Below are 26,421 nucleotides of genomic sequence, written 5' to 3' on the forward strand. Positions count from 1 at the left end.
TTTGTAGTTGAAAATTCATATAAAATTGTGTATTAATATCTGAAGTTAAATAATTTCCTCATTAAGTTTTCCATAAGTTTTTTTTCGAATAGCTATAGAGAAAACTCGAATCATCATTATAGGAAAAATGTTATGAGCGTTTGATTTTTACGAAATCGCGTATCGATAACGATTTATCCTCAAATGAATTTAAATATTTATTTTAATTCAAAAATTCTAAGTCGTAGATACTTGAAAATTTCACTAGTTATTTAGATTGGCATTTTCTATACATGATTTAATTTTTCAAAATATTTTGCTAATTTTAATGCTATTTACTGGTATTGTTAATTTTTTTTTTATTGACATCGATAATTTTTTTTTTGGCTGAGTCAAAATACTTGAAAATTTAATACAAAGTTCCTTATAAGTTAGTCTTATAGTCATTCGAACATTATATGAATACATAGGCACAACTTATTATAATTTAAATAAAATTTCTTATACAATTATAAAAGATTATTATAATTGTATATTACATTATAATTTGGTTAGGTACTATAGAATTTGCAGTACAAGTAATATAATTAACAAAATGTATTAAAGATAAATAACTTAGTTTTTTCATATCTTAAACTTTTAATACCACTTAAAAATAGTTCAAATAGGTAAAATACTTGAGATTTTATATTTTTTAGACCTATGTCTAACATATTACATTTATCTTTAGTCAACAATCAATATTATAATATTATAATGTAAGTAATAGCCAATAGGTGATGTACGTATAAAATGGTGTTATGACTTATGAGTACCTATACTACGTGTACCACCTTAAATAATATTAACTATTAAATTGTAAATTGATAATTACACTATAATTACTAATTTGTCATGGTAAATGGCAATTTTCAATAGTGGATAAAAATATTAAAATAAATTAGATTTATTTAATTCATTAATTTCAATCTATAATAATAGTTTATAAATCATGACGTCATTGAACAATGGTGATGGTAGATTGTGACTGAGTTGAGAGTATCTGTACTCAGCTAGGTCTCTAGCCATGTAAGAATATTATAACTTATTAGCTAATCCAGTACGGCGTTTCCAGTAAAAAATTAAATAATGTCGTTAGATTAACTTTGTCTTAAAATTATGTAGTTATAAATTATAATTATTATTATAGCGAGTTGTATGCTGTTTCAAAAAAAAAAAATCTGACCCAAAAAATTATTTTTAATTTTTACCCTTTTTATATCATTTAACTACCTTAAGGCAAGTATTTGGGAAAATACTTCTGTAATGGGTGTTCTACATCATAAAACAAAACTACTAACCAAATTTCAAATTTATATATGAAGATAGATGTAGGATTTTACGTTTCGATCTAATGACATTTGTACCAGGGCATCACGACACTTGTAGGGGTTGAATTTTGAAAAATCATTTCTTAGTGGGTGTCTACATGTCGAAAAAAAACTACTGTCCAAATTGCATATTCATAGCTTCGGCGGTTTCGGCTAGGCAATGATGAATCATTTAGGACAAATCATTATTACGTATATATTATATATATATAGATTATAAGTTATAAACTATAAAACACAATATTATCAGTCGTTAATAAGAATATTTTTAATTTTCATTGACCTATAAAAAGAAATAAAATATTTTTATGTTGATAATTTTTATAATAAATTTTAAAAATATTTCATAATCACAAAAAAATGCTTTATAAAAATCAAAAAAGGTTCCCGCCATAAGTAAAAATCAAATTCCAAAAAATGATATCTAAACAAAATACAGAATACAGATTACAAATGTGTGGTTATTTTTTTGAGTTGTTAACTTGTTCCTTTATTGTCAGACGTTTGTACTTTGTAATGTTTGTATTATAATGATTACTTTAGTTTTAACTTCTTAGTTTATTAATTATTATTCATTAATTAATTGAAATTTGAATTTCCATGTGTGGTTGCCAGTTAATTGATGTAATTTTATAATATAGTTCGCTATTTTGAACTAGTAGGTATATTTTATTATATTATAATGTAAAATATATTAGTTAGATTGTATAATAACTACTATATTATTATGGATATAGATAGTATATTTACTACAGTCTACAGGTGTTTTTTATTGTTTATTTATTTGCCACACTAAATACTGATCTGATATTATTTCTTTTTTTACATAAGCTGACAACTATACTAACTGCATAAACGATGAAAAAAATAACATTTGCAATCACAGCTTGAAGACAATAAAGTTAACATAAATATGTTTGAATACCAAAGAAATCATTAATTTGAAAACGCCTGAAAAACTTCTATTTACCTGAATCCTAGTTCATTACTTATGAATTATGATAATATAATTATATAATAATATTCTATTCATTTATGAGATTAAGGTAGGTACACAAATATATTTTAATTATTATATTTTGGTCAAAGAGGATTTTAAACACAGAATACATATGAATTAGCAATAATGATAAAATTTGTCCTTGGCCTTATGTATCATATAATATGATTATTCTTTATCTATTATAGTTGGCACTTTGACATGTTAGTCATTTTTGTATACTAAAACTAACCGGTCACTAATACTAATTATTTATTTTTTAGAAATAATATTTCTCTAATGGAATTATGATAGCAGTTAATTCTATAAGCCAATTTTTTAGACAACAGCCTAGCCGTGGAAATTTGTTTCGTGGATTTTCAAAAGCAGCCGTGATGAATAACTGTAGACTTGCTCAAGATACATTTGTATTAAGACAGGTTATTTCTGTTAAAATACTTACTTTTATGAACATTTTGTATTTAAAATTATTTTGGTTTTAATTTAAATAGTTATTTGATAAAGAATCTTGGACGTATACTTATCTATTGGCTGATTATGTAGCAAAAGAAGCAATAATTATTGATCCAGTAATTGAACAGGTGAACCGTGATCATTCAATACTTAAGCGACTTGGCTTAAATCTTTTATACTGTGGTATGTATTTTTTCTATTTTTTTGAATCCATTGATCTTATTTTTGAATTATTATGTATAATATACAGATGATTTTGTTTTAGCCAATACTCATGTACATGCTGATCATGTGACTGGAACGGGTGAATTGAAGAAGTTAATACCAACATGTGAAAGTATTATTTCTCTATGTAGTGGAGCTCAAGCAGATAAATATGTGAAATCAGGAGATGAAATACAGTTTGGAAGATACTCTGTTGAAGTACGACAAACTCCAGGACATACTAATGGTAAATATTTAATAAAATTGTGTATTATATAATTAGATAGTATGTTGATAGAATGGATTAAATTGACTTATATTTAATACAAATAATAAATATGATTATTTTGTTATATTATAATATATAACTTTTAATGAGTTACTAAAATTTTACTAAATCACTATCATTAGTACTAACTTATTATAATGTTAATATTTCAAGAGTAGCTTTACTTATTCTTTTTACTTGAATCGTCATTCAATCTTAAACTTTTTTAATATTTTGGACCCTACGATTGTATTAATACTACAGTTTATCATTGTATCATCATTTTTATTTATTAGTAGATATCATAGCTTAGAGATAAGAAGATCAAACTCCGTTCATAAAAAAAATAGTCTAAAGAAAAACTGGAATTAAACTACCACTCATGTGCATGAAATAGGAATTCAATTACATCATTTTCAATTTTTGAAGTAAATATCTAATACTTTTGATCATCACTTATAACAAATTTTTTGAGTGTTAAAATTTTAAATTCGTGCATATATCTATGATATTAGTAATATCATATAGGGCTGGGCATGTAGTGCTCTTAAAAAAATGCTTTAAAGCCCTTAAAATTCTAAACAACTCACTAAAAATTCAAGTAAATTGTTTTTACTTTTAATAAATTTAGTATAAATTTTAAATAATATTTGATTAAATTTATTAAATTGAAATAAAAGTGATTAGAATAATTTTCTATAGAGTATTGGCTGAACCTCAACTTTGATTTTTTTTTTTTTAATCTGTAAAAAACAATTATTTCCTTATATTTTTTAAACTATTTTAATAGATTTGGATTGTATATAAATTTACATTTACACTGAACTGTTATACTGAATCACCAGAGATTGTTTAAGATTTTCAAATAAAATTATCTTCTGTTATCCACCAGTAAATTTTTGTTGAATTTAAACTAAATAGAGAAGTTCCTTTCAATGTCTATCAAAGTAATGAGTGAATATTTAAAAAAACGCCAAATGATTTACTGTTATATCGTCCAGAATTTTATTAGTACAAAAAAAATTATGTAAAATCTTAAAATAAAATTTCAAGTTTGAATTTTAGATCCAAGAACCCAATTAATTCATAATTAATTAAGACAATTTCATTAAAATCAAAAAATGCAAAATAAATGTTTTTATTCTTATTCAAAAGTATACGTTACAGATTTGTGAACAAACACCAACCTCTAAAAAAAAACGAAAAGTGCATCAAAATCCCAGCCTGAGATATTACTCTTAGTTGTATTAATTGAGAAAAAATATCAAGTATTAGATTTTTTATAAAAAATTAATTTACTTATTCTACATTGTAAAATGAGCTAGACAGTAGACACTGATTTAAAATGGAAAAGTATAAAAAATATATTTAAATGTTTAATATAATTAGTGATAAATACTTTAAAATAAGTACTCAAATAATAAATCAAAAAAATATTGATGAATTAATGAAATAATACTGAGTAGTTTAAAAAATATTCTGTAGTTTGATAGGCGGATTTTTATTAGTTTGATATAGTATTAATGTATATAAGATAAATAAAAGCAATTTTTAAAGTAAAATCTCAACTTTTAAAGAACAATGTAATTCATATAACGCTTCAAGAAAATAATATGGGTACAATTTTTATTTAACTTATTTTAATTGCTTACATACTTTTGTTTTTGATTGCTACATAAAATACAAAAATATACTGTAGTAAATTTATACTTATAAATCAGCTGAATCTAATTTTTAAAATAAAAAAATAAAATTATTAATCTAGGTACCTATAATTACATTTTAGACTCTGAATAGAGCAATAAATTAATGTATTGATTTCACAATGATATGTATTTTTTTCTTGTCAATACCTTTTAGGGCAGTAAAAATGCTTTAATTTTCAACTTTTCTGGTGGTTTATAGTAGCGAATTGGATCTGGTTGGTATTTTAGATAACAATATTAATTATTTTATTTTAATTTAAAAATATTACTTGTGGGAATTTAAAACTTTATGCATATTATGAGTTTTAATGTATACAATGCCATTTTTATGATAAATTTTTATTTATAATTATTACCACGTATTTATACTTATTAATATGGTTTTGCAGTAAAATGGTATTGACTTGAAAGTTAATAACAACAATATAATATGGTATTAATATATTATATTATTATAATAATTAAATATTAGTAATATTTATTAATGCAATTGTAAAAAATATAATAGAAAAGTTAACGAGAAGGGGTGTTAGTTGAATATATTATCTATATTACCTTTTCCTGTCGAAGGAAGTCTATTAAGGGGGTCGTGAACTTTGTAATTAATTCCTATAACATTTCTTTAGGAGGTTTTTAACAATTGTTCCTCTGAAAAATAAGCCTTGCCAATGACATTAAAGTTAGGATTGATAATTAATTTTACTGTAGGTATAGATAGATGGTTTTATAAATTTCTTACTAAAAATACGTACAATTTAAATTTAACTTAAAAATAAAATCCCATGAACGATAATCTTGAATATACTATATATATATATTTAAATGTTGTTGCAAAATATTTTGTGATAAGCATTTAATATGTAAACAAAAATGATTGAACATTTCAAAACTTGTTTTGTAAATTATAGTTACATTTTTATTCACAAAATAAATAATAATATTAAGTTCCGTGATAACAATATTATTTTTAGTTATTGCTGATCTAGGTATAGGTTAAATAAAATTGGATTATTATTTTGTTTGCTTATTGCTTTATAAATTCATTATTTTAAGTTATTTACTTGTACGTAGTATAATTAATATTGTGTATTTTATACTAATCTAGAGTTGTGATTTTTATCATGTTTCTAATGTTTAGGTTGTATTACATTTGTCTGTCACGATGAAGCAATAGCATTCACTGGAGATTGCTTATTGATTGGTGGTTGTGGACGTACTGATTTTCAAGAAGGAGATGCTGAAACTTTATACACTTCTATTCATGAACAAATATTTTCGTTGCCTGATTATTATAAAGTATATCCGGCACATGATTATACGGGTATGTTTTGAAAACAGTTTTGTGTATTTTCAATGTGTAGATTGAAATTATTGTACTTTACACTATAAATTAATATTTATATTTTAAAGATGTGTAGTATACTTGATAATAATCAAATTCAGTACATTTACATCCTTGTGTATTGTGGAAATAATTTCAATTTCATAATTAGATATTAGAATACTGCTATTCCTTTATAAATACTTATAATGTCACAGTGATATACAAAAAAATAAATAATAGGCAATATAAAACTAGTACGATATATGCTTGCTTTTCATTAAAATAAAAATGTAAATGTCACCAATTCTCTCAGTCTTAGTATTGTTTATAATGGATAATTATGTTAAATATTTATTTTAGGTCAAACCGTTTCAACTATTGGAGAAGAAAAGACTTATAATCCACGTCTCTCAAAGTCTCTAGATGAATTTATTGAATTGATGAACAACTTAAAGTTAGATTATCCTAAAAAAATTGGTTAGTATCAAATATATTATACAGTATATTACTATATTCTTGTTAAGAGGTATTAGTAAATATTTCAGCTGGATAACCTTGTTTGAAATGAGGTTATCAGGGATTGAATGGAAGTACCGAAGTTACATTTTCAGACAAATTTAAAATTGTTAGGTAATTCATGTGGTGTGCATGTGCACAATACAACTTACTTTATTTAAATGATAACACTATTCTATTAAAAGGTTAAAAATGTGGAATTTATCTAAAAATGTATATTTTGTTACTTTGTTTCATTTCCTGAAAACCCCATTTCAATATAAGGTCATCTAACTAAAATATTTAGTGGTACCTCTTAGCGCTGCTAATACACTGTATCCAATCTTAAATAAAATCAATTATTATAACTTTATAGTAAGTATGTGATATTATTTTGTTTCAGATGTTGCTTTACCTATCAATTTGAAATGTGGTATTCAAGACGATTTAGTGAACAATGATTGACAATTTTATTTTACCATAATATAAAATATTGAATTTTAAATGTTATATTATTTAAAATAGTTATGTTTTATCTTTAGTAACTTATTCTGTTATACCTGCCAGAAATCAAATGTTTAAAAAACAAATGCATTATTCAAACTTTTATACAATTTATACAAATTTAGTATTTTAAATGAACCCTATCAATATTAAAAATATTTTTATTTTCTAAATGTGGGTGCTTAATAATTTAAAACTTGACATAGCTGTTGAATATTTAATAATGAAGGCTTTAATTCATAATATTAAAAAAAAATCTATTTTTTAAAATGTTAACTTCCATTTAACTAAAACTATTTTTGATAAACACTATTTGGTATAGAATAGATATGTGCCAAAAATATTTTAAACAAAATACATAAAATTCAATTCTCAAATACATTTTAATAATAATTGAATAATTTAAACTAGTATTCTTAGTATACTTAATCTAAGAAAATTTTTTTATAAAATGTAATGGCAGATATAGCTAATATAAGCATAGCTTGTAAATGTTTTTATTTAAGTATTAGGTACAGTGGTGGATTTACTGAAAGGGCCAGAAGGGCCTGGCCCCCACATGGCCATATAATAATATATTTTAAAATACCATTATACTAATATAAGTGTTTTTATAAAAATATGTACTAATGTAAAAAAATATTCCCCCCCCCCCAAAAAAAAAAAAAAAAAATTCTAAATCTGCCACTGATTAGGTAAGTATCTATACAACAACAAAAAATACATTTACGCTGACAAAATTTATACTAAAAAGAGTACCTAAAGCTAATGAAGACAATTGCATATTACATAGAAAATGCGTTTTTATTCTCGTTTCTAGAAAATAAATGTACGAGTAATTAACTGAATTAAAGTTAGACTATATTATATAATATTGTATAACTCACTATAACTATTTATTTTTTAAATTACTAATTAATGTTAACAGCGCCCCTTCCTAGATTTTAAGATAAATTTTTTAAAATAAAAGAAAATCATCTATTGAAGCAGAACATAATATTTCATACATGGGTAGTTATTAAAATATTGGTATATTTTAGTAATAACAAATAGGTAGGTATAATCATGACAAAATAATCTATTTTGCTATTGAATATAGATATTAATGAAAGTTAAGTTATTTCTAAATAGTAAATAATAAAGACTAAAGAGTAAAATATCTTCCAGCCAAAGTTGATGTCTTGACAATAATCAGAAATCAAAATAATATGATGTTTTCATGATATTAATTATGTTCAAAGTTTGGGAATTTGACGAGTAGAACTATGAACTTTAATATTATATCAGTTTTGTATACCTAATTGTATTATTCAGAACAACTTTATCATTCTCATTAAATAAATGGTATTTAAAATACATAAGAAGGTACCTACCTAAAATTAAATTCCAAATATAAGAATTAGAAAAACTACATTAATCAAGAAACTTTTCTAAAGAGAAGTTGTGTTATTTAATCATAATGTTTTTTCTCGAAAGATTCTGAAAACTTTAAGTGTAATGAAGTATTTATTTATTTATTTTTTTTTTTTTTTTTTTTGAGGAAATGAATAAGTTGATCAAATTATTTGAAATGTAACCAGTTTTAGCAGAAATAGGAGCTGACTAGGTCAATATTTCCAGTCGAGAATATTTTTTCTTTGCCAGGCCAAACATTTATGGGACAAATAATTTGGTCATAACTCATAAGCTATAAGTATACTAAAAATATGATAATAACATTAATAACAAAAAAACCTTTATTATTTAAAAATATTTTCAACATTTGATATAGATATAATTTTTATGAATATATAAATTACACATATTATTATAATATATTCTTATAGATATACTTACACATCTTAATATACTACCTAGGTTAAATAGGTTTATATTAAAATTAACTCTTATGATTTTGTGCGAGCACCAACGCTTGCAATTGGTTGCGACAGTGACGTTGTTATTAGTAATTACGAGTATAGACAGATAATAATAATATTATTATAGTTTGTAAATAAATCCCTATACAAACTTTTTAGAGAATATAATATCTGTAATCTGTATGAATGTACAGTGTACAGTACACGTATGTTTCGTACAACGGTACGTCGTATAAATTGTAAGAACGAACTGATTTTATATAATTTCATATAGGTAGGTACTATATTTTTAATTCCTAAAACATTATAACACCATTTAATCTATTATTGTAACGGCCCATCGGGATTTGTTTCGGTGTCCCGCCAGGCCAGTCCGCCCCTGGGAATTCTTTTGCGTTGTAGAAGTGATGAGTTTAGTAATTATTCAACTATATAAGTACCTACCTATTTAATTTGTCTCAGGGTTATCAAAAAACATAAGGCTTACAGATTAAGTGCGAGATGATCAAAAAGAATGTGGCACTTTTAAGAATATTAATAACCCAAGTTTATTTATTTTTTTTTTTTAAAGATTAGATACTGAGTAAAAAGAGAATTTGTAATTTAAGATTATGAATTATGATTACTGCTTATTAGGTATCTAGGTAATGCAAACCGTCGGTTGTAATTGAATGGTTATAGGTTATAGGTATTATGAGAGTCAGTTCTAACCTAACTTAGAAAGTTATTTTTTTTAACGATTGGATATGTACTTATATATTTAAATGATTTTTGTCAAAGTGGTGTTTAGTACGCTGCTCATATACGTTATAGAATAATGTACACATAATATAATTAAGTACTTACCTACACCAAAAGGTGAAAATTCAAATTTAAAAAATTATCACTAGGTAGGTATTACCATTAAAAATGTATAAAATCGTCAAAATGTTATTGTTAATATAAGTAAATCATTGAAAACATCAATAGTATAAGTAATAAACATTATGTAAAATATAAAGAGTAACTATCCCTCTACATGGGATGCAAATTTAGGTACAGATTTCGAAGTAATATACACCTAGTGCAATTGAGTTAAATATATTATATCTATTTTTTTCGTTAAAAATAAAGTCAATATGTAATAATTGTATAAAATTATTGTATTAACTTGTAGAGTATAATTAGAAACTTATGGCTATATTGTAGTCTACAATAAACTGTTGAAATTGAGCTCGTTTTGAATAGACCGGAGTGGGATGTTCAATAATTTAATAGGACATATTATTGTATTTACATACCTATACAAGTTGGTTGTTCCGATAAGCACAATTTAGCTCGGATAAGTCGTATATCCGGATACATCTATTCGTTATTATTATAAGTCTATAGACATGACTAACATTTTATGTTATTTATAAAACTAAAGAAATATGAATCGTAAATTGTACATCAATAAATTTTATGAACCTAAAATCAAGAAACAATGAAACGAAACATCACTTCTCGAAATTCTTAGGTACCTAGGTACATTTAACTAACATGGTTTGGTAAATTATAATGAAAAAGTTAAAAGATTTAATAAAAATATACCTACAATTATATGCATAGTTATTAATTTTAACTATAATTGTATTTAAATGTATACTTATTACTTAATACACTACCTATCAAAATTATAATGAATTCCATTTGATATTTTATAGAGAAGTAGGTAGGTATCTATACAAATTTTAATATAGGTATTAATAGATACTAATTGTAATAATTGTATCCACTATTATGTTATATGGTATTCATACTTATGACCACCTATCTTTCATTATTTAAAAATGTTTTTCTTTATATTAATATTACTCAGGTTATTTAGTTAAAGTGGTAGGTACTTATGCCCGTCTAATATTGTGCCATTTAATTTTTAATATAATTAATGATTGTTCATTGCATGCTTGCATATTTTTGTTTATCTTGCATCTTGTTTTAATTATGCTAATGAATCCACGGCTATTAAAATTATTCAATGTATAATGTCGTTTTTATTTTTATTTGTATTCCGCATAGACGTATGTTTGTAGTTTGTTAGCCATGGACGACAAAAATGATTCTTTCAAACTTTTCAAAAATGTTTTCACCAACATTATACAAGAATATTTTCATGGTAACTATAACATTTTGTATGCTACCGATAGGTTTTTTTATGTGAAATATATCAAAATATGTAATAATATATAATATATATAGTATACATACTGTATACATAATAATAGCATATCAATGCAAGACATAATTATATATTTTTTTTTTTATTCAAAATGTAAATGTTTCAGTATACCTATTACATGCTATTACAAATTATATTTACAAGACATATAATAAATCTGCTAATTTTTTTTAACAAATTATTTTGTTCTAAGAAAATCTGTACCATATTACCATAATAGTTTGTTTTTACATCTACAGAATGCAGCTAATAGCTATAATAATTTAATACAGAATATATACGAACAACAAACAAATTAGTTAGGTTTAAATGTTTATTTATTTTGTTTACAGGCCAATATTTTAATACAACTAATAGGTTTAATACAAGTTGCACTAAAGAAACGCAGTGTGATAGTACAGCTATGTTCTGCAATTTAACAACACTACTATGCCAGTGTGCTGAGTAATTTTAAATTATTATAAATATTTCTTGTTTAAAAATATACAAAAATATAACCATAAAATGTAAAAAGTCTAATGGAAAAGTATAAATTATCATTATTATTAAAGAAAATTAATTTAAGCATGTTAGTAATACAATTACAATAATAATTAAATTTATTATTTAATTGCATATTTTTACAAAGAGCTAAAACCAAAAATCTCTTCACAAATTATTATTATGTATTGTTTTTATTTTACTTACTTAAAATTTATGATTTTAAACCAAGTAAAAGGTTTATTTTCTTCTTACCTATATATTTTGTACAAAATGGACTTTTTACGTTAGTTTAAATTTACACTCTCGATATTTATCGATTACAATAAATTTGTATTTAAATTATTTAATATAAATAGATTTCACTTATGGAATGATACTATTGAAATATGTGAATTTAAGCAAGAACATCTGACCAAATGGATAGAAAAAAACAAAACAAATGATATCATTTATATAAGTAAGTATTACCTATATATTTAATTTTTAATTTTTATAAGTTAGTTACAAAAATTATACAATATACATATACTGTACTTTATATTAAGTACGTATATAATAGTAAAATAAAATTTGGATATAGGTACATAGATATTGCTATAGAATATTGGAAATTAGCAAATTTCATATTTTATACTGCGGATGATTCACTAGGATCCTCGATTGTTTAACCCCATTTTATACCGACATTAATATTTAATACTTGTAATATGCGCATTCATTAAAATTCTGACTTATATAATTATTAAATATTATATTGCCAAGTAAATTGGTAGACATTTAGAATTATAATGCGATTTAAAGAGTATAATATGATAGCTATAGAAATAAATAGGTTATTTTATTTAAATGAAAATAAATAGAACTATAAAAAAACCTCTCTAAAAAACCTAACCTAATTACCTAACCCCAATGGAGATTGACTTTTTTGAAAATGTTGATACATATAAATCAAAATTCAAACATTTCAAACGAGCTGTTTTCTGAGTTTTTAAATTGTATAAGTAGCCAAGTAGGTAGCCTAGGTAGGTCGTATGTAAACTTGTCACTATAATTGTAAAATTTACACAATTACACGTTTAATGTGTAATATCTCAAAATAATTGGTTTATAAAAAGTGGATTACGGTTGGCAGTTGCTACCTATTTTTTTTGGTAAAATGATGAGACATTAATATATTATGGTATATTATCTAATTTAATATCTAACTTAGAAACTATATTCAAATTACCTAAGTTTACACACTCAAATTACAAAAAATATTCCAAATACTTATGTTATCGAATACCCATTACGAGTATACTTCTGCATATATTATACATGTTATTATGACTTGATAAAATAATATCAATATCATAATCTGTATTACTACCTATTTATTACATTATATTCTTACGACACTACGATAGTAGTATCTTAACGCACTAAAAAGTGTAAACTTAACTTGAAATTTAGATGATAAGTAGGTATCTTCTCGTATAATACATAGTCAGATAGTCTATATTTTACTTGTAAATATTCCTATTTATTTACATTTTGATTTATATATACCAACATTTTCAAAAACACACTATGATAGTATGTTAAAAAATACACTGTAAAAATTCAAAAAGGTAGGCAGTTCTAATTTAAAAATTCAGTTTGTAACATTTCTTAAATTATATACCTATGATTTTAAGGATTTTAAAATATGATTAAATGCATTATCGAAGTATAAAAGAGGTATGGGCATGTTTGGCGAAATTCTACCTGCATATATTTTACTGGTTAATACAAGGTTAGGTATATAGAATATATTACCTTTATTTATTTTTACTTTTGAAACAAATACTTTTAGTCTTATAATATAATACAGAAAATTTTACTAAACTTACAGAACATATATATTTATAATATTAAATTAATAGATTTTCTTAGTTACTTAAGTATTTAATGATACGTATTATTATCTATGTACTCCTTCTTGACAAATCTTTGAAATAATCAAAATTATTCGTTCAATAGATTAGATATACTTTTAGTATAATATAGTTTCTATAAAATCTCTTTTCTTCAAAATAGTAAATATATATATTACTTTGTCTCAAATAAAAGTAAATAATAATCAGGTGTCATGTTCTGCCAGACCTCTACAGTCTACAGTATAATATATTAGATACCATGCCCATCAGGCATCAATTAAATCGATTTTCATCTACTTTTGTTTCTGTCGATGGGCCGGCGCAGAAAAATTGTTTTACCGTATTAATATATACAAAATGCAAGTTAGGTGATTAATAAAATACCAAAGACCTTACTTACATTATACCTTCACCGCGATTAAACCAATCAAATATGACCAATCTAAATGAAAGGAGAAAAAGTATTGATTTGAAGTTTCTTTATAAAATAGTAAATGGTATTATAAACTGTCCCGAATTACTCAGTTGTTTTAATTTTGATGTCCCTCATTGTCGAAATAGATCTAATTATACATTTTATATTACATTTTGTTCGCTAATAAATAGAATAGGTATAATGAAATTAGCTAATGACGTCCAGGTTGTTATATTTAATTTTTTCACTTTTGAATGTTTTTATACGTAATTATATACCTACATGGATATTTTTGTACTATTTTATACATAATATATACACATTACACATACCTATATTATATATATAATATATTAATATTTTTTTTCTTCGCTAGTATTATTATTATTTTTATTGTAATTATTTTTTACTGTCATTAAATTCATATAGATCTAAGTCCATTATTTATTGAAATAAATATAAAAATTGTTTTTGGGTTCATCCCGTTTAAACGAGAAAATGGTAGATGGCACATGTTAGCCACCTACGACCTACATCACATTCGGCATTTGCTACTTAATTTTGCCGTTTGAGGTTAATTAACTTAATTTTGTTTGAGACAAAAACAGAGTAAAGGTTGTGATCTAAAACTCTAAAATGTATATAATTAAAAATAATATTTTAATAATAAAAATATGGGCAATATTCGGACTTATTCAACATGTATTTAATGTAATAATTAAGTAATGCCTATTGTCTGTCAAATGAGTAATGAGAGTTTATAAAAATTATTTAATAAAATATAAAATATCTGATAATAATTTAAAACGTATGGGTTTAAATTATAAATTCGTAATACTGATCATATTTAAATCTTATCGTTTTTTAAAACTTTTAACAAATATATTATTATAGTTTATACATCTATATACATAAACCAATATGTAGAGTATGATCATATATTTAAATATACCTTAAATATATTATTAAAACAAAATAGCTAACCTTGTGTTATATTATATCTGTTTAAATAAATTATTTAGTGTTTATTATTTATTCCTATGATGCTGAAAACATACTTCCATAACGTACTTAAATAAAATGTATTGCAATGCTCACCCGTTTTGATGTGTTCAGTAATTCGGTATATAAATAATGACAGACAATAAAAAATACCTATAATACTTCGGCACATGAGAGAAGTAAACCGTCCGATTAAAACACATCTGAGATTCTGAGATGACGCACCCCCATCCATTTGACATTATCAATAACGTAAACATCGGTCGCCTCGTTGATGTCAGTCAGCAAGCATGATACGGTTCATTTCTCTCATAGGCTCAAGGCTATAGATTACATAACACCTAGAAAATAGCCTACAAAGGTACTGCACTGGGTTTTTTTTTTTTTTACAGTATATTGGTGTTGAACAGTTGATTTATAGTAAACTTCTCTTTGTATTGGAATAAAAATTCTTTAACATTTACAATTAATTACTCGTTAGGTAGGTATCAATGTAAGGATGACGAATACAACAAAATAGGTACATGAAGAAATTTTAAACTTAGTTTTATCGAACTTAATTAAATATCCGTATAATAGATTATTAACCAAGAAAACCTTGAACAGCGAGGTATTCAAATTTAATCAATTTAAGGCGACATTGTACCAGAAGATAACGAAAAAATATTTTTAAAAAATAAAAATAAAAACAGGAAAAATAATTTCTGCTGCAAAGTAGGCTTTAAATGTATATCGTCATATTAAGTGAGTCGCTGTAATGAATTTATGAAATTTTAACTCATCGATTAATTATTGTATATGGTAAACGATTAATGATATGATATTATAGGCGTTTAGATCAGCATCTAGAATATTTTGTTACGTTAAATTACCATTTATTTTGGTTTTAAAAAATACAAATAGTATTTTATAGCACTTTTTATTAAATAATTGTTATGTTTTTTTTCCAGCGGAAATAGTTCCTGCAAAATCGATGTCAAAATATGCTATACCTTGGCCTATAATGACCGTTATGATTATAGGTGCTCTATGCTTCTTGCTTTGTATAGGTTACGTCTGTTATGGTGAAGATAAAGTTGACGAAGACAAAACTGTGTCCGCTGCATTATTTAAGCAACACGAACAGACACGTAGAATCCAAACGACAATTATGGAGAACTTTTGATTATAAAGTTATAACTGAGCGTAATAATAGTTTAAAATATATTTGACATGAATATAATAATTTAAATTGTTGAAATAATTTTACTAACATTAAAAATTTATTTTAGAAAAAATAGTTTACAAAATAGTACCTATATAGTCTTTTTTAAGGAATAGGTATTTTAAAACTCCAATGTTTAAAAAATATTAACTTATCTCCATGCAATTAAAATTAATTATTATTATAAATGATATTTCATTAGTCTTTTTATACTCAATTATCTTAATCTTGTGTATTATTAATTTCATCTCCATTCTGATTGGGTAAAATAGTTGACTTCTGCTGTTCATCAACATTACCGTCTTCAAGTTTTGATTTTGGTCTTGGCTTTTGTCGTTCTGGTTTTTTTCGCGGAGTTTTGATGAATTTATTAATTACAGGCTCTTTGTTTTGTACCTGAGTACAATCAGCTATAAGGTGGTTTGGATCCTTACAACTATGACAACGTTTAGGTTGAGGACTCAATGTACATTTGGCAGCAATATGATTAGCAAAATCTCCACAATTGTAACATCTAATAAAAATGATAAAAATATTTACAAATACAAATACAATATTTGGCATTTTATAAGTTTAAAATACCTTAATTTTTTTTGAGGATATGCTTTTTTTGATCCTTTACAGTATTGACCCCTTGGTCCAGTAACAAGAGTAGCTTCTAAGCCCTTATCTGATTCATGACAAGTAAACTCTACATGTTCATTTTCTCTAAGAGATCTAAATCCATCTTTTTTAATTACTCTCTACAAAAAAAAAAACAGAAGTATAATGGTATAAAATCAATGTACCATCGTATATTAATATAGTTTAAAATGCATTTTATTTTACCTGATGAACAAAAACATCTTTACCACCATCGTCTGGAGTGACAAATCCGAATCCTTTTTTTGAGTTAAACCATTTGCAGACACCTTGGCGAACACCTTCAGGAAGTTCTTCATTTTCCGGTCTTAAGTTTTCAGCATCATTGGATGAGAGACTATCGTTTCCATTTTTGTTTGGTTTTTCATTTGTTTCCATAGAATCTTTGATGTGATTAAATTTAGATTTTACTTTATCGTCTCCCGAGTGTACTAAATTATTAAAAAAAAAATCAATTAATTATAATTATTTAAAAATCATAAAATATATAGGATTATTTATTCATTCAAAATATCAAATAAAAATATATTTGTAAGATAACTATTTTTTTGGAATTACGACAGTTTAATTATAAATATCAAACGATTTCTTTAAAAAATACTTAAACATATATTTTTATGTTTGATTTTATACTTGCTATTGCTAATATAGTAAATTCAAAGGGATTTAATTGATACTGCAACTTTTTTTTTGCATTTAAGGTAAATCAAATATGATCAAATATATAGCCATATATACTTTATGTAGTCTGCTTACTCAATTTTATAATGCAATTTTAGCAATTCCATGTTTATACAATTTTTTACAATTATACATGTACAACTATAGAATATAATATATTATTATGTTTTTAATTCTTTAACTATTTAAAGTGCATTATTATTTTATTAGAATCGTATATTCGGTACCTATATATGCATAATTTATAGGTATACATTTATTTAGATTATTACTTATTAATTATTATGTTACTGCAATTTTCGCATATTATTTAATGTTGATAAGTAGAGGAATTATGTGTAGAGTTATTTTTTCGTATGAACCAAGGGACTATGAGTGTTAATAGTGTTTAAAATAATAAGCAATTTTAATTTTCGGAGAAGCGACAGCAAATACTGGACTTGGTTAAGTTAGTAGTTGTCTTATTATTATCAAATATAGCAATAAAGTATTTTATCTACAAGATTAAGGTGTGGTTTATAGCCTTATGGGAGGTGTAGGAATTTCATCTTTACGTATGATTGGTCTAATTTTTTATTGATGTGAATTTTCTAAGTTACTTTTTTGTCTACGTTTATCCCTAAGTATATACTTCACTTAGTCATTCTATTCAATAGATTTTTTTACTAGGGTTAGATTACGTATCTTCTCAAGTTAAATATCTTGTCTTAATTTTTGTAGAATTTTTGGTAAGTTTAATTTTGAAAATAATATATAATTTAGTTATTTTAAATATAGAAATTGATATATTATACATAAGTACTATATTTTTTTTATATTTTTTGCACATTTGATAAAAATTAATTAATATAAGTTAATTTTCCAACAAAATTGTTTTTTAATGTTTACATTAAATATAATATACTTCTAGTGTATAAAAAATTAAAAAATAAGAACATTTCTATACAACATGGCACTTAATCGATCATCTAATAATAAATATATAAATAAAATTAATTATGTCTTTTTCGTGTGCTATTTGTTTTATTAGATAATTGCTAATTAAATTACATATAGTACCAACCATAGCTATTAGGCATAATATATTAAATCACAAATCGTTGCTCACACAATATTTATATATGTATGCGGTATACCTATTAGCGTATAGCTAAAGCAGACACAGAAACTAATAACAACTATACACCGGATGTAAATTTATCATTTTATATAATGTGTACAATGTTCTAATTTGAATAGATTAAATGTTTATCATAATAAATGTTATGTTTCATTTAAAGAGAAAAAAAAATTATTGAAAAAAAATCACGTGGTATGTAGTATGTACTACAATATATAATACATAACAATATGTATATATATATTTCCGGTGCTTGCAAACTACTATAGTCAATGAAATATATGAAGTACCATATAGACTATATACATAATACATACATATTATGATACCACAATATGACATATTATGCAACAAAACATATGACGATGAATTACTATGATTAAATGAATTATTATAATATTTAGTCGTGTAATTTTGTCTTATGTCCACAGCTGTATGAACGGATCTGGTTTCAGAAACAATTCGTTCAAATATAACAAAAGAATAAAAATAATATGATGATGATGTATTGCAGATACTTTTTAGGTATACTCAGAGGTTATACTTCTATGAAATATACAGGATTATTCTTTTAACATAGAAAATACACTCATTATCTCGAAAACACCCATTATAACTTTTTACTTTTTTTAAATTTAAATAACATATTAAGATGTTGGTCAATTACTCTACTTATTTAAACTTTAAACACTTAGTTATAACTAACTACTAGTTTAAATTTCAATGTCTGTTGTCATTCAAAAAAATAAATAAATAACTTAAAATGAGTGTTAACTAATAAAAGAATGATTTTAATATTCTTGATATTTTACTTATAAAAAAATCTGCATTTTTACACCACTGCACTTTATAATAATTATTAATTATTAATAAATTTATAATATTATTGTAAACAAACAAATTAAATATTGACATTGAAATTCTAAACACGTGATATTCATTTTAGTGTTTTTTTTTATATATGACTTAATTTCAAGGTCATAACATCAGTGAAATGTTTAGTTTCATCAATGGATTTACATTTTGGAAAGTTTCATAAATAATAAGAATAACAATCAAAATAAAATTATTAAAATTATATTATTATTATGTATTTTATAAGTACGCGTTATTATTACACGTAAGTACGTAGTAGGTAACATATGTATATAAAAGAATAACTGTGTATTTAAAATATATAATATATTATACCTGAACCTAAAATAGTGTGTGTTTTAGAGTATAAAGTGTGCCATATAAAATAAAAAGTGTACAATTTGCATTCCAAATTAGTATTGTAAAATAAACATATATAACTAGGTATATAAGTTTCTTGAAATTATAAATAAGCTCATAAAAAACTGGGATAGGATGGACAAAACAATAATACAATATTTTTATAAAATAGTAATGTTTTTTCCGACTGTGGTAACCATTTACTATAGGTAAGTGCACAAAGTCATATATGCATAGGTTATAGGTATTTAATAGTTACTGTATACAGTAAACATAAATTAAATGGGTGCAAGTTACTAGTTAGTGAAAGATATTTATATATATATATATAGCTTTTATGCTTTCAACTATATTCAAACAAAAAACCATATGATACTCTTACTACATTGCCACCAGATGATAACACGTATTTTTAATGAAATATAATATTTACCTTTAATAAATAATAAATACCTACGTATATAATAAAATTTAATTAAATATGAAATAGGTAATAAAATTATTCAAAACTTTAATTTAAATCCTTTTTTCCTTTAACTATTCGAATAATCATGAAATCAAATTTTCAGCTCAATCCCTTATTCCCATGAATTTACAACTATCGAGTTTACTGTGTATTCTTAAACATTTAAGACATGTAGATAACTAAAGAAGCAAGTCGTGATAAATTGCATAAAACGTTCACCCATTTAATTAATGATAAATTAACAAGAAGATAAATAAATAAATAAATTCAATAGAACACACACGTCCGAAGTTTAGTAAATGAAATGTTATATTAATGTTCTAAAAAAAATAACACAGGTTTTATATTTCTTAGGATTGGAATAGGTTAAGAAATTTGATATCAATTTGTAACTCAATCAATTAAAAGATGTAAAGAATAATATAAAAGCGATTTTTTATAAGACATAAGCTACACGACTGTTTTGATAAATATGACTATTTCTAATTAAAATATTTTGATATTAAAATAAAATTAACATAATATCTTTAAACAAACAATTTACCTATAGGCTATAAGACTATAACCAATACACCGATAGAAATTAATAATTATATGACCTAAATTTGGTTTAATATCTTTACAGATATATTGTTTTGTATGTTTTTTTTAATTAGGTACCTTTATTTTTATTACTATTACGAAAGTGGATGGAGCTGGGGAACTACGTCCCAAAAATCTACAAAACCCAAAATAGTTTTATCTATTATTTTTTTTATATCATTTGACATTTATATTGTTATAACTTATAACTAACAGATAAAACAATATTATTTTATATAAATAGTTATACCAACAAATATTTATTTAAGTAAATTAAGGGGACGCCATACTCATATTTTGAAATAAAAATTTTAAATGCTACAAAATTATTAACGATCGTAGATCCATATAAGTATTACTATTGATTATAGAATAGTCTATTCTATAATCAATGGTATTACCTATATACCAGTATATATACTGTTTTAAAGATGATAATTTTTACTATGTTTTGTTGGAAATGTATTTATTTAAATGCATCTAGAAATATTAGATACTTATAGTTTTAATTCATAGTATTTAAATCACAAAACAATAATTGTAAGATTTACTACTATATTTACTCCTTTGAAAAAAATTTCCATAATGTATTTATTGATAATCCTTATGATAACAGTTTTTCAATATCGGGGATAGACAAAGAGTTGAAAAGATTTTGAACTATTGAAATTTTCATTCGTTTTTTGATTCGTTTCATTTTATACCACGAGTTATATAACTATATCAATATTCAATAGCTAATCAACAATCATAAAATATCTATTACAAAAAAACATTAATAATATTTAGAAGCTTAGCACCCACAAGCTCCTCATTTTACCTATGTCAACAACGGAAATGTAGTGAAGTTAATGGAGTTATATGTATAATATACGTTAAGCCTAGATATATAATTTTATTTGTAAAAAATTCTAGAAAACTCATTAAACCTTATATGCGACTTATACCCGATGGCTAATAGCCAAATTTCTTTAGTAATGCAAAGTTCTTTATAGTTTCCAAGTATGTACCTACACAGTTATATTCTTATACCAGGTATTATATCGTAGAAACAGATTTAGTTTTCCTTCCAAATTGTAGTACCTATTCAAATGAGCCGTTGTTCCAAACAGTAACATCGCAGCTCACCTCTGGGCCAGTTCCAATTACAATTATATAGATAATATTTCTCGGGTAGAATATTTTAATTCCATCTTCAAATTAAACAATTCAGATGATTTTATTTTTATATTTAACTGTAATAAATCATTATACACATAGCATAATGTTGAACTAGGTAGGTATTATAAATTGCGTTGATTCTATTTGTATAAATTATACGTTTGGCCATGAAAATATGTTGTGCTATGAAATGTTCAATGAAAAATCGCTAAACACATTACACGACTGTAGAAGAATTAAAAAAAATTCAAAAAATTGTTTTTCTTATTCCATCCATTAGCAAACATACGCGAAATCAGTACAATCAAATAATGCAAATTATTATTGTATAGTAGGTACAAACAATCCGGCCTACAAGCAGTAATATAAATGTACCTACCTACAATAAACGTCAACGTCGCACAGCATTATTTGAAATCGAATATAATCGAAAAGGTCGATATATTTAAAAGTATATATATACAGGCAGTATATTATTGTGTACGCTAGGTATGCGTGAATTATTGAAGACGGTTTTGGCAACGTGGCACTGGAACACGAAGACCGTATATAATATAACTATATAGTTCTTATAATATATACATATACGTTCAAAGTATGAACCATCTGCATTTCGCCGTCCTGTTTACCTGCATAGTTCTGATTTTCTACCCTTAACAGTCGACAGCGCAAACCCTTAGGAAGGAGAAAACCATTTTTAGAAACGCCAGCTGCAACACTCTTTTATACATGTTTCTTGTGCACCAACATCGGTGGTTATATGAACGTGTATAAAACGGACTATACATACTATACGCGGCGTGGATGTACCTATACAATATACATATATATAATGTGATGTTCAATATCTCGGGTACCTACTATTGAATATTTATATATATATATAATTTTGTAACTATAATATAATATATTTATATATATATATTATATACAACCAAACGTCACTCTACCGTTTTTCTTTTATTGCTGGCGTTCTATAATTTATTGTCACCTGCCTAAAATAAAAATCTACCCCTAATAATCCTACCTTTGAAACATATAAGTACACCACCACGCATTGTATTATAATACATCTTTGGATAATATTTTCTAAAAGACGAATACCAACTTTGAAAATAATCTGATAAACATACCTGCTACTATCAAATAATATTATTAATATTCTTAAACACAACAGAGTAAAAATTTTCAATATACAAATTATTCTTAGATACAGCTCTCATTAAATATTGAACTTCAGCCGAGTTAAGAGTTATAAAACTCTTATATTTTCCAATATCAATTTTAATTTGCTGTAGAATAAATATTTTTGCATTACATTACATCTATTTTTTTATGTAGTAAAATACTATATTGTGAATATTTTTTTAGATATGGCTGAAAACACTAACGTCCTAATTTTAACGTTCTTAATAATACTGCGCACTATGTTAGAACATCTTTAACCTAATAACTTCTAGTTATAACCCAGCATGTATTGGATGAATATAATAACAATATTAATTTACCTACAGTTGAGCGGTTCTTAAGCAATGATGTACATATACATGTTTGTATTATTTATACGCAATGATTTGTTGAAGAGACACAAAAATAAATTATATAATATAATAATAGATAATAGCTTTAAATGCATGGACTGTAAAAAGATAGTTGGGAATGATTTTCATAAACGTATCCTAGTTTAAGCCACCTAGGTATAAAATATTAAAATTGTCATTACTTAAAAGTACTATGAAGTATGAAGTATTCTTAATATTCTATAATATGAACAGATTATTTTATTTTTTTATAGGTAGCTACCATGTTTGCATATACGTACACTGTGTCGTTATATTATATAATATATTATTTTAGTTTCTTATATTAACGTATTCTTAACAGCTATCTCAGTTGAAGACTATACTTCATCGGATGACAAAATTTTACAAAAGACAGTTAACTATTAAAGGCGTTTGTTAACAGTATCCAAATAAGTTAAACATGTGCCTGTTCGAGGAATGTATATATTATAGACAATGAGCTTGTATCAGTGGCGTAACAAAAAAAATTGGGCACTCCCGAAAATATAAGAAATTTTAAAAATAGGCCTCTAATATATTGTTATAGCAAAATATAACCATATAACCAAAGGCCCCAAATTACCGTGCTCCCCTCCCCCCCGCAACGCGGGGTCTGCGGGCCATTAGTTATACGCCACTGGCTTGTATTAAAGTTTATAATGCAAATAGAAAAAATAGAAAATATTTGTATCAAACACGACTCATGAGACACAGTTACAAGTTATAACATATTATACTTAGGTATTAGGTATACGTATACTATCGTAAATTTGTATTGGAAGATGGGGAGTGTCGAGAAACACCTGCAATCTGTACATTGTATTATTTGAGTATTAAGTATATGACCTTAAAGACGTATAAGTGGTGTTTTCTGAATGGATTTATCTATGTAGGTGTATTGTTTTTATTCTAGATTATATTAAACCAACACAACACTTTAATACTATATTTATATTTAAATATAATTAAATTAAGTGATTTAGGTATATTAATATGTTAGTGCATAATATATTATAATCATAAATTATTATATACCTATGTTATAGTATAAATTAATAATACGTAATAACGCCAAACACTAGAACCTTCAAAATAGAAAATAAATAATATAGATGCTATTCAAATCGTCAATGATAGTTTTATTATTGACTCGTGCATTTATGATAAGATAAAACTGCAATGTCGGATTTATATCGAAAGAACTCTAGATCCTGTTGTAAAAGCCTATAAATAACTAATTGCGCCGTTTTTAAAACTGCGTCTTGACGCAGTATACGATTTCATATTTTCATATTTAGTAATTCACATATCGCGGTTAAATTAAGTGAGTAAACTTTGATGTCGTTCATTCCAAACTTAAAAACGAACGCTTTATTACCGGTAATTCGGTCTAGTATATCGATTAAATATAATACATGCGATTGTATGTTGGTAATTTTCACAAAATAATACATATTATTATAATATATAATTATTAATTTCATAAAACACGTAGGTATATATGCCACTCACCACCATTAGAAGGCGCAGTCGAGAGTTGATTTTTTTCGGTCTTGTTTTCACTCATTTCGGTGCAGATTCGTGGTTCTACGTGTTCGACACCTGCAAGACAGTCATACAAATTGAGAAAACAATAATATTAAATACAATACATTCACGGTTTGTACGAGCATTTTAAGAGTAGGTGCAAGCATATGAGTTATATAATATGTAATATATTATATAGGTGAAGTGCGAGGGACGAGAAATCGCTGCCAGAACGTGAGATGTAGGTAAATATAGATATGAAACATCGATGAAATTTATAAAATAATATTTACAACTAGATTTTATCAACATAACACATCATAGGTATTATATAATATGAAATGCTGCTAGTCCCAGTTTATGGTGCCGTCCGATTACTACGGGAAAAACGAGATGAGAGACAAGAAAACTACCTATTATTATACGGGTCACCGCGATAAATACGGATTACCTATAGTATGACATACCTACGATGAACACCGTGGACTCGTGGTTTTATAATACATTAACATTGTATTAATATAGGAAGCCTACACAATATTACGGGTGCTTATCCCGCCCAAACGGTTGGACAATATTACACAAATATAAATATTGGAAAACGATTGATGGATTTATCTTATTATCGACGCTATTATAATAATTGTTGTATTAATTACCCAGTGTTAATAATATTAACGGTCGGTCTGATACGGAACCTTCGCGATATTCTACGACGACGGCGGGAAGAAGAAAAAAAAGGTCTGTCGGAGTCACTCGTGTCACGGTTTTATGTAACCAGTAATTCCGCACTAAAAGTGTCGGTTATGATTTTAATTTTTTTTTTTTTGAAGTGTAATACTATTGAAAGTCACAGTAGTCACACTATATCCACAGTCGTATACAGTAAATGCATTAAAAAAAAATGTATTATGGCGCGCGTGCCGCGTGTGAGGTCCTCGAGAGCTGCGTGCGCGCGCGAATATGTGCGTTCGTGTACTGCACCGGTGCCTGGTGCAGTTGGTGCACGTTTTCGTCGTTCGGCGGCGGCGGCGGCGGCGGTGGTATGGTAAAAATGTTGTAGCCTTCACGAAAAACGCGTCGTGTTAGGTTAGGGTGCGT

General features: G+C 25.2%; 3 protein-coding genes and 1 long non-coding RNA gene across 5 annotated transcripts; 3 read left to right on the forward strand and 1 right to left on the reverse strand.

The window, feature by feature from the left end:
* Positions 1-1,838: 1,838 nt before the first annotated feature.
* LOC114119859 (persulfide dioxygenase ETHE1, mitochondrial) lies at positions 1,839-7,304 on the forward strand. The gene is made up of 8 exons (XM_027981580.2): positions 1,839-2,007; positions 2,181-2,395; positions 2,613-2,768; positions 2,841-2,985; positions 3,068-3,253; positions 6,119-6,301; positions 6,665-6,781; positions 7,203-7,304. The coding sequence occupies exons 3-8, from the start codon at positions 2,637-2,639 to the stop codon at positions 7,262-7,264; spliced, it is 825 nt and encodes a 274-aa protein (XP_027837381.2). The 5' UTR covers positions 1,839-2,007; positions 2,181-2,395; positions 2,613-2,636; the 3' UTR covers positions 7,265-7,304.
* A 3,854-nt stretch (positions 7,305-11,158) lies between these two features.
* Positions 11,159-16,391, forward strand: LOC114119861 (uncharacterized). The gene is made up of 4 exons (XM_027981582.2): positions 11,159-11,299; positions 11,695-11,806; positions 12,202-12,302; positions 16,111-16,391. The coding sequence occupies exons 1-4, from the start codon at positions 11,227-11,229 to the stop codon at positions 16,323-16,325; spliced, it is 501 nt and encodes a 166-aa protein (XP_027837383.2). The 5' UTR covers positions 11,159-11,226; the 3' UTR covers positions 16,326-16,391.
* On the reverse strand, positions 16,347-26,034 carry LOC114119860 (protein lin-28 homolog). Its single transcript, XM_027981581.2, has 5 exons — positions 25,980-26,034; positions 25,306-25,395; positions 17,193-17,437; positions 16,947-17,107; positions 16,347-16,878 (listed from the first exon to the last, which is right to left on the reverse strand). The coding sequence occupies exons 2-5, from the start codon at positions 25,358-25,360 to the stop codon at positions 16,587-16,589; spliced, it is 753 nt and encodes a 250-aa protein (XP_027837382.1). The 5' UTR covers positions 25,361-25,395; positions 25,980-26,034; the 3' UTR covers positions 16,347-16,586.
* Positions 25,105-26,186, forward strand: LOC114119862 (uncharacterized). Of its 2 annotated transcripts, none has more exons than XR_007604971.1 (4): positions 25,105-25,224; positions 25,289-25,452; positions 25,520-25,565; positions 25,645-26,186. It is a non-coding gene; the product is annotated as an uncharacterized LOC114119862 (long non-coding RNA). The 2 variants fall into 2 exon arrangements; XR_007604972.1 differs by having other exon boundaries at positions 25,105-25,220.
* The last annotated feature ends 235 nt before the right edge of the window (positions 26,187-26,421 follow it).

Source organism: Aphis gossypii, chromosome 3, assembly GCF_020184175.1.
Source record: "Aphis gossypii isolate Hap1 chromosome 3, ASM2018417v2, whole genome shotgun sequence".
Taxonomy (NCBI): domain Eukaryota; kingdom Metazoa; phylum Arthropoda; class Insecta; order Hemiptera; family Aphididae; genus Aphis; species Aphis gossypii.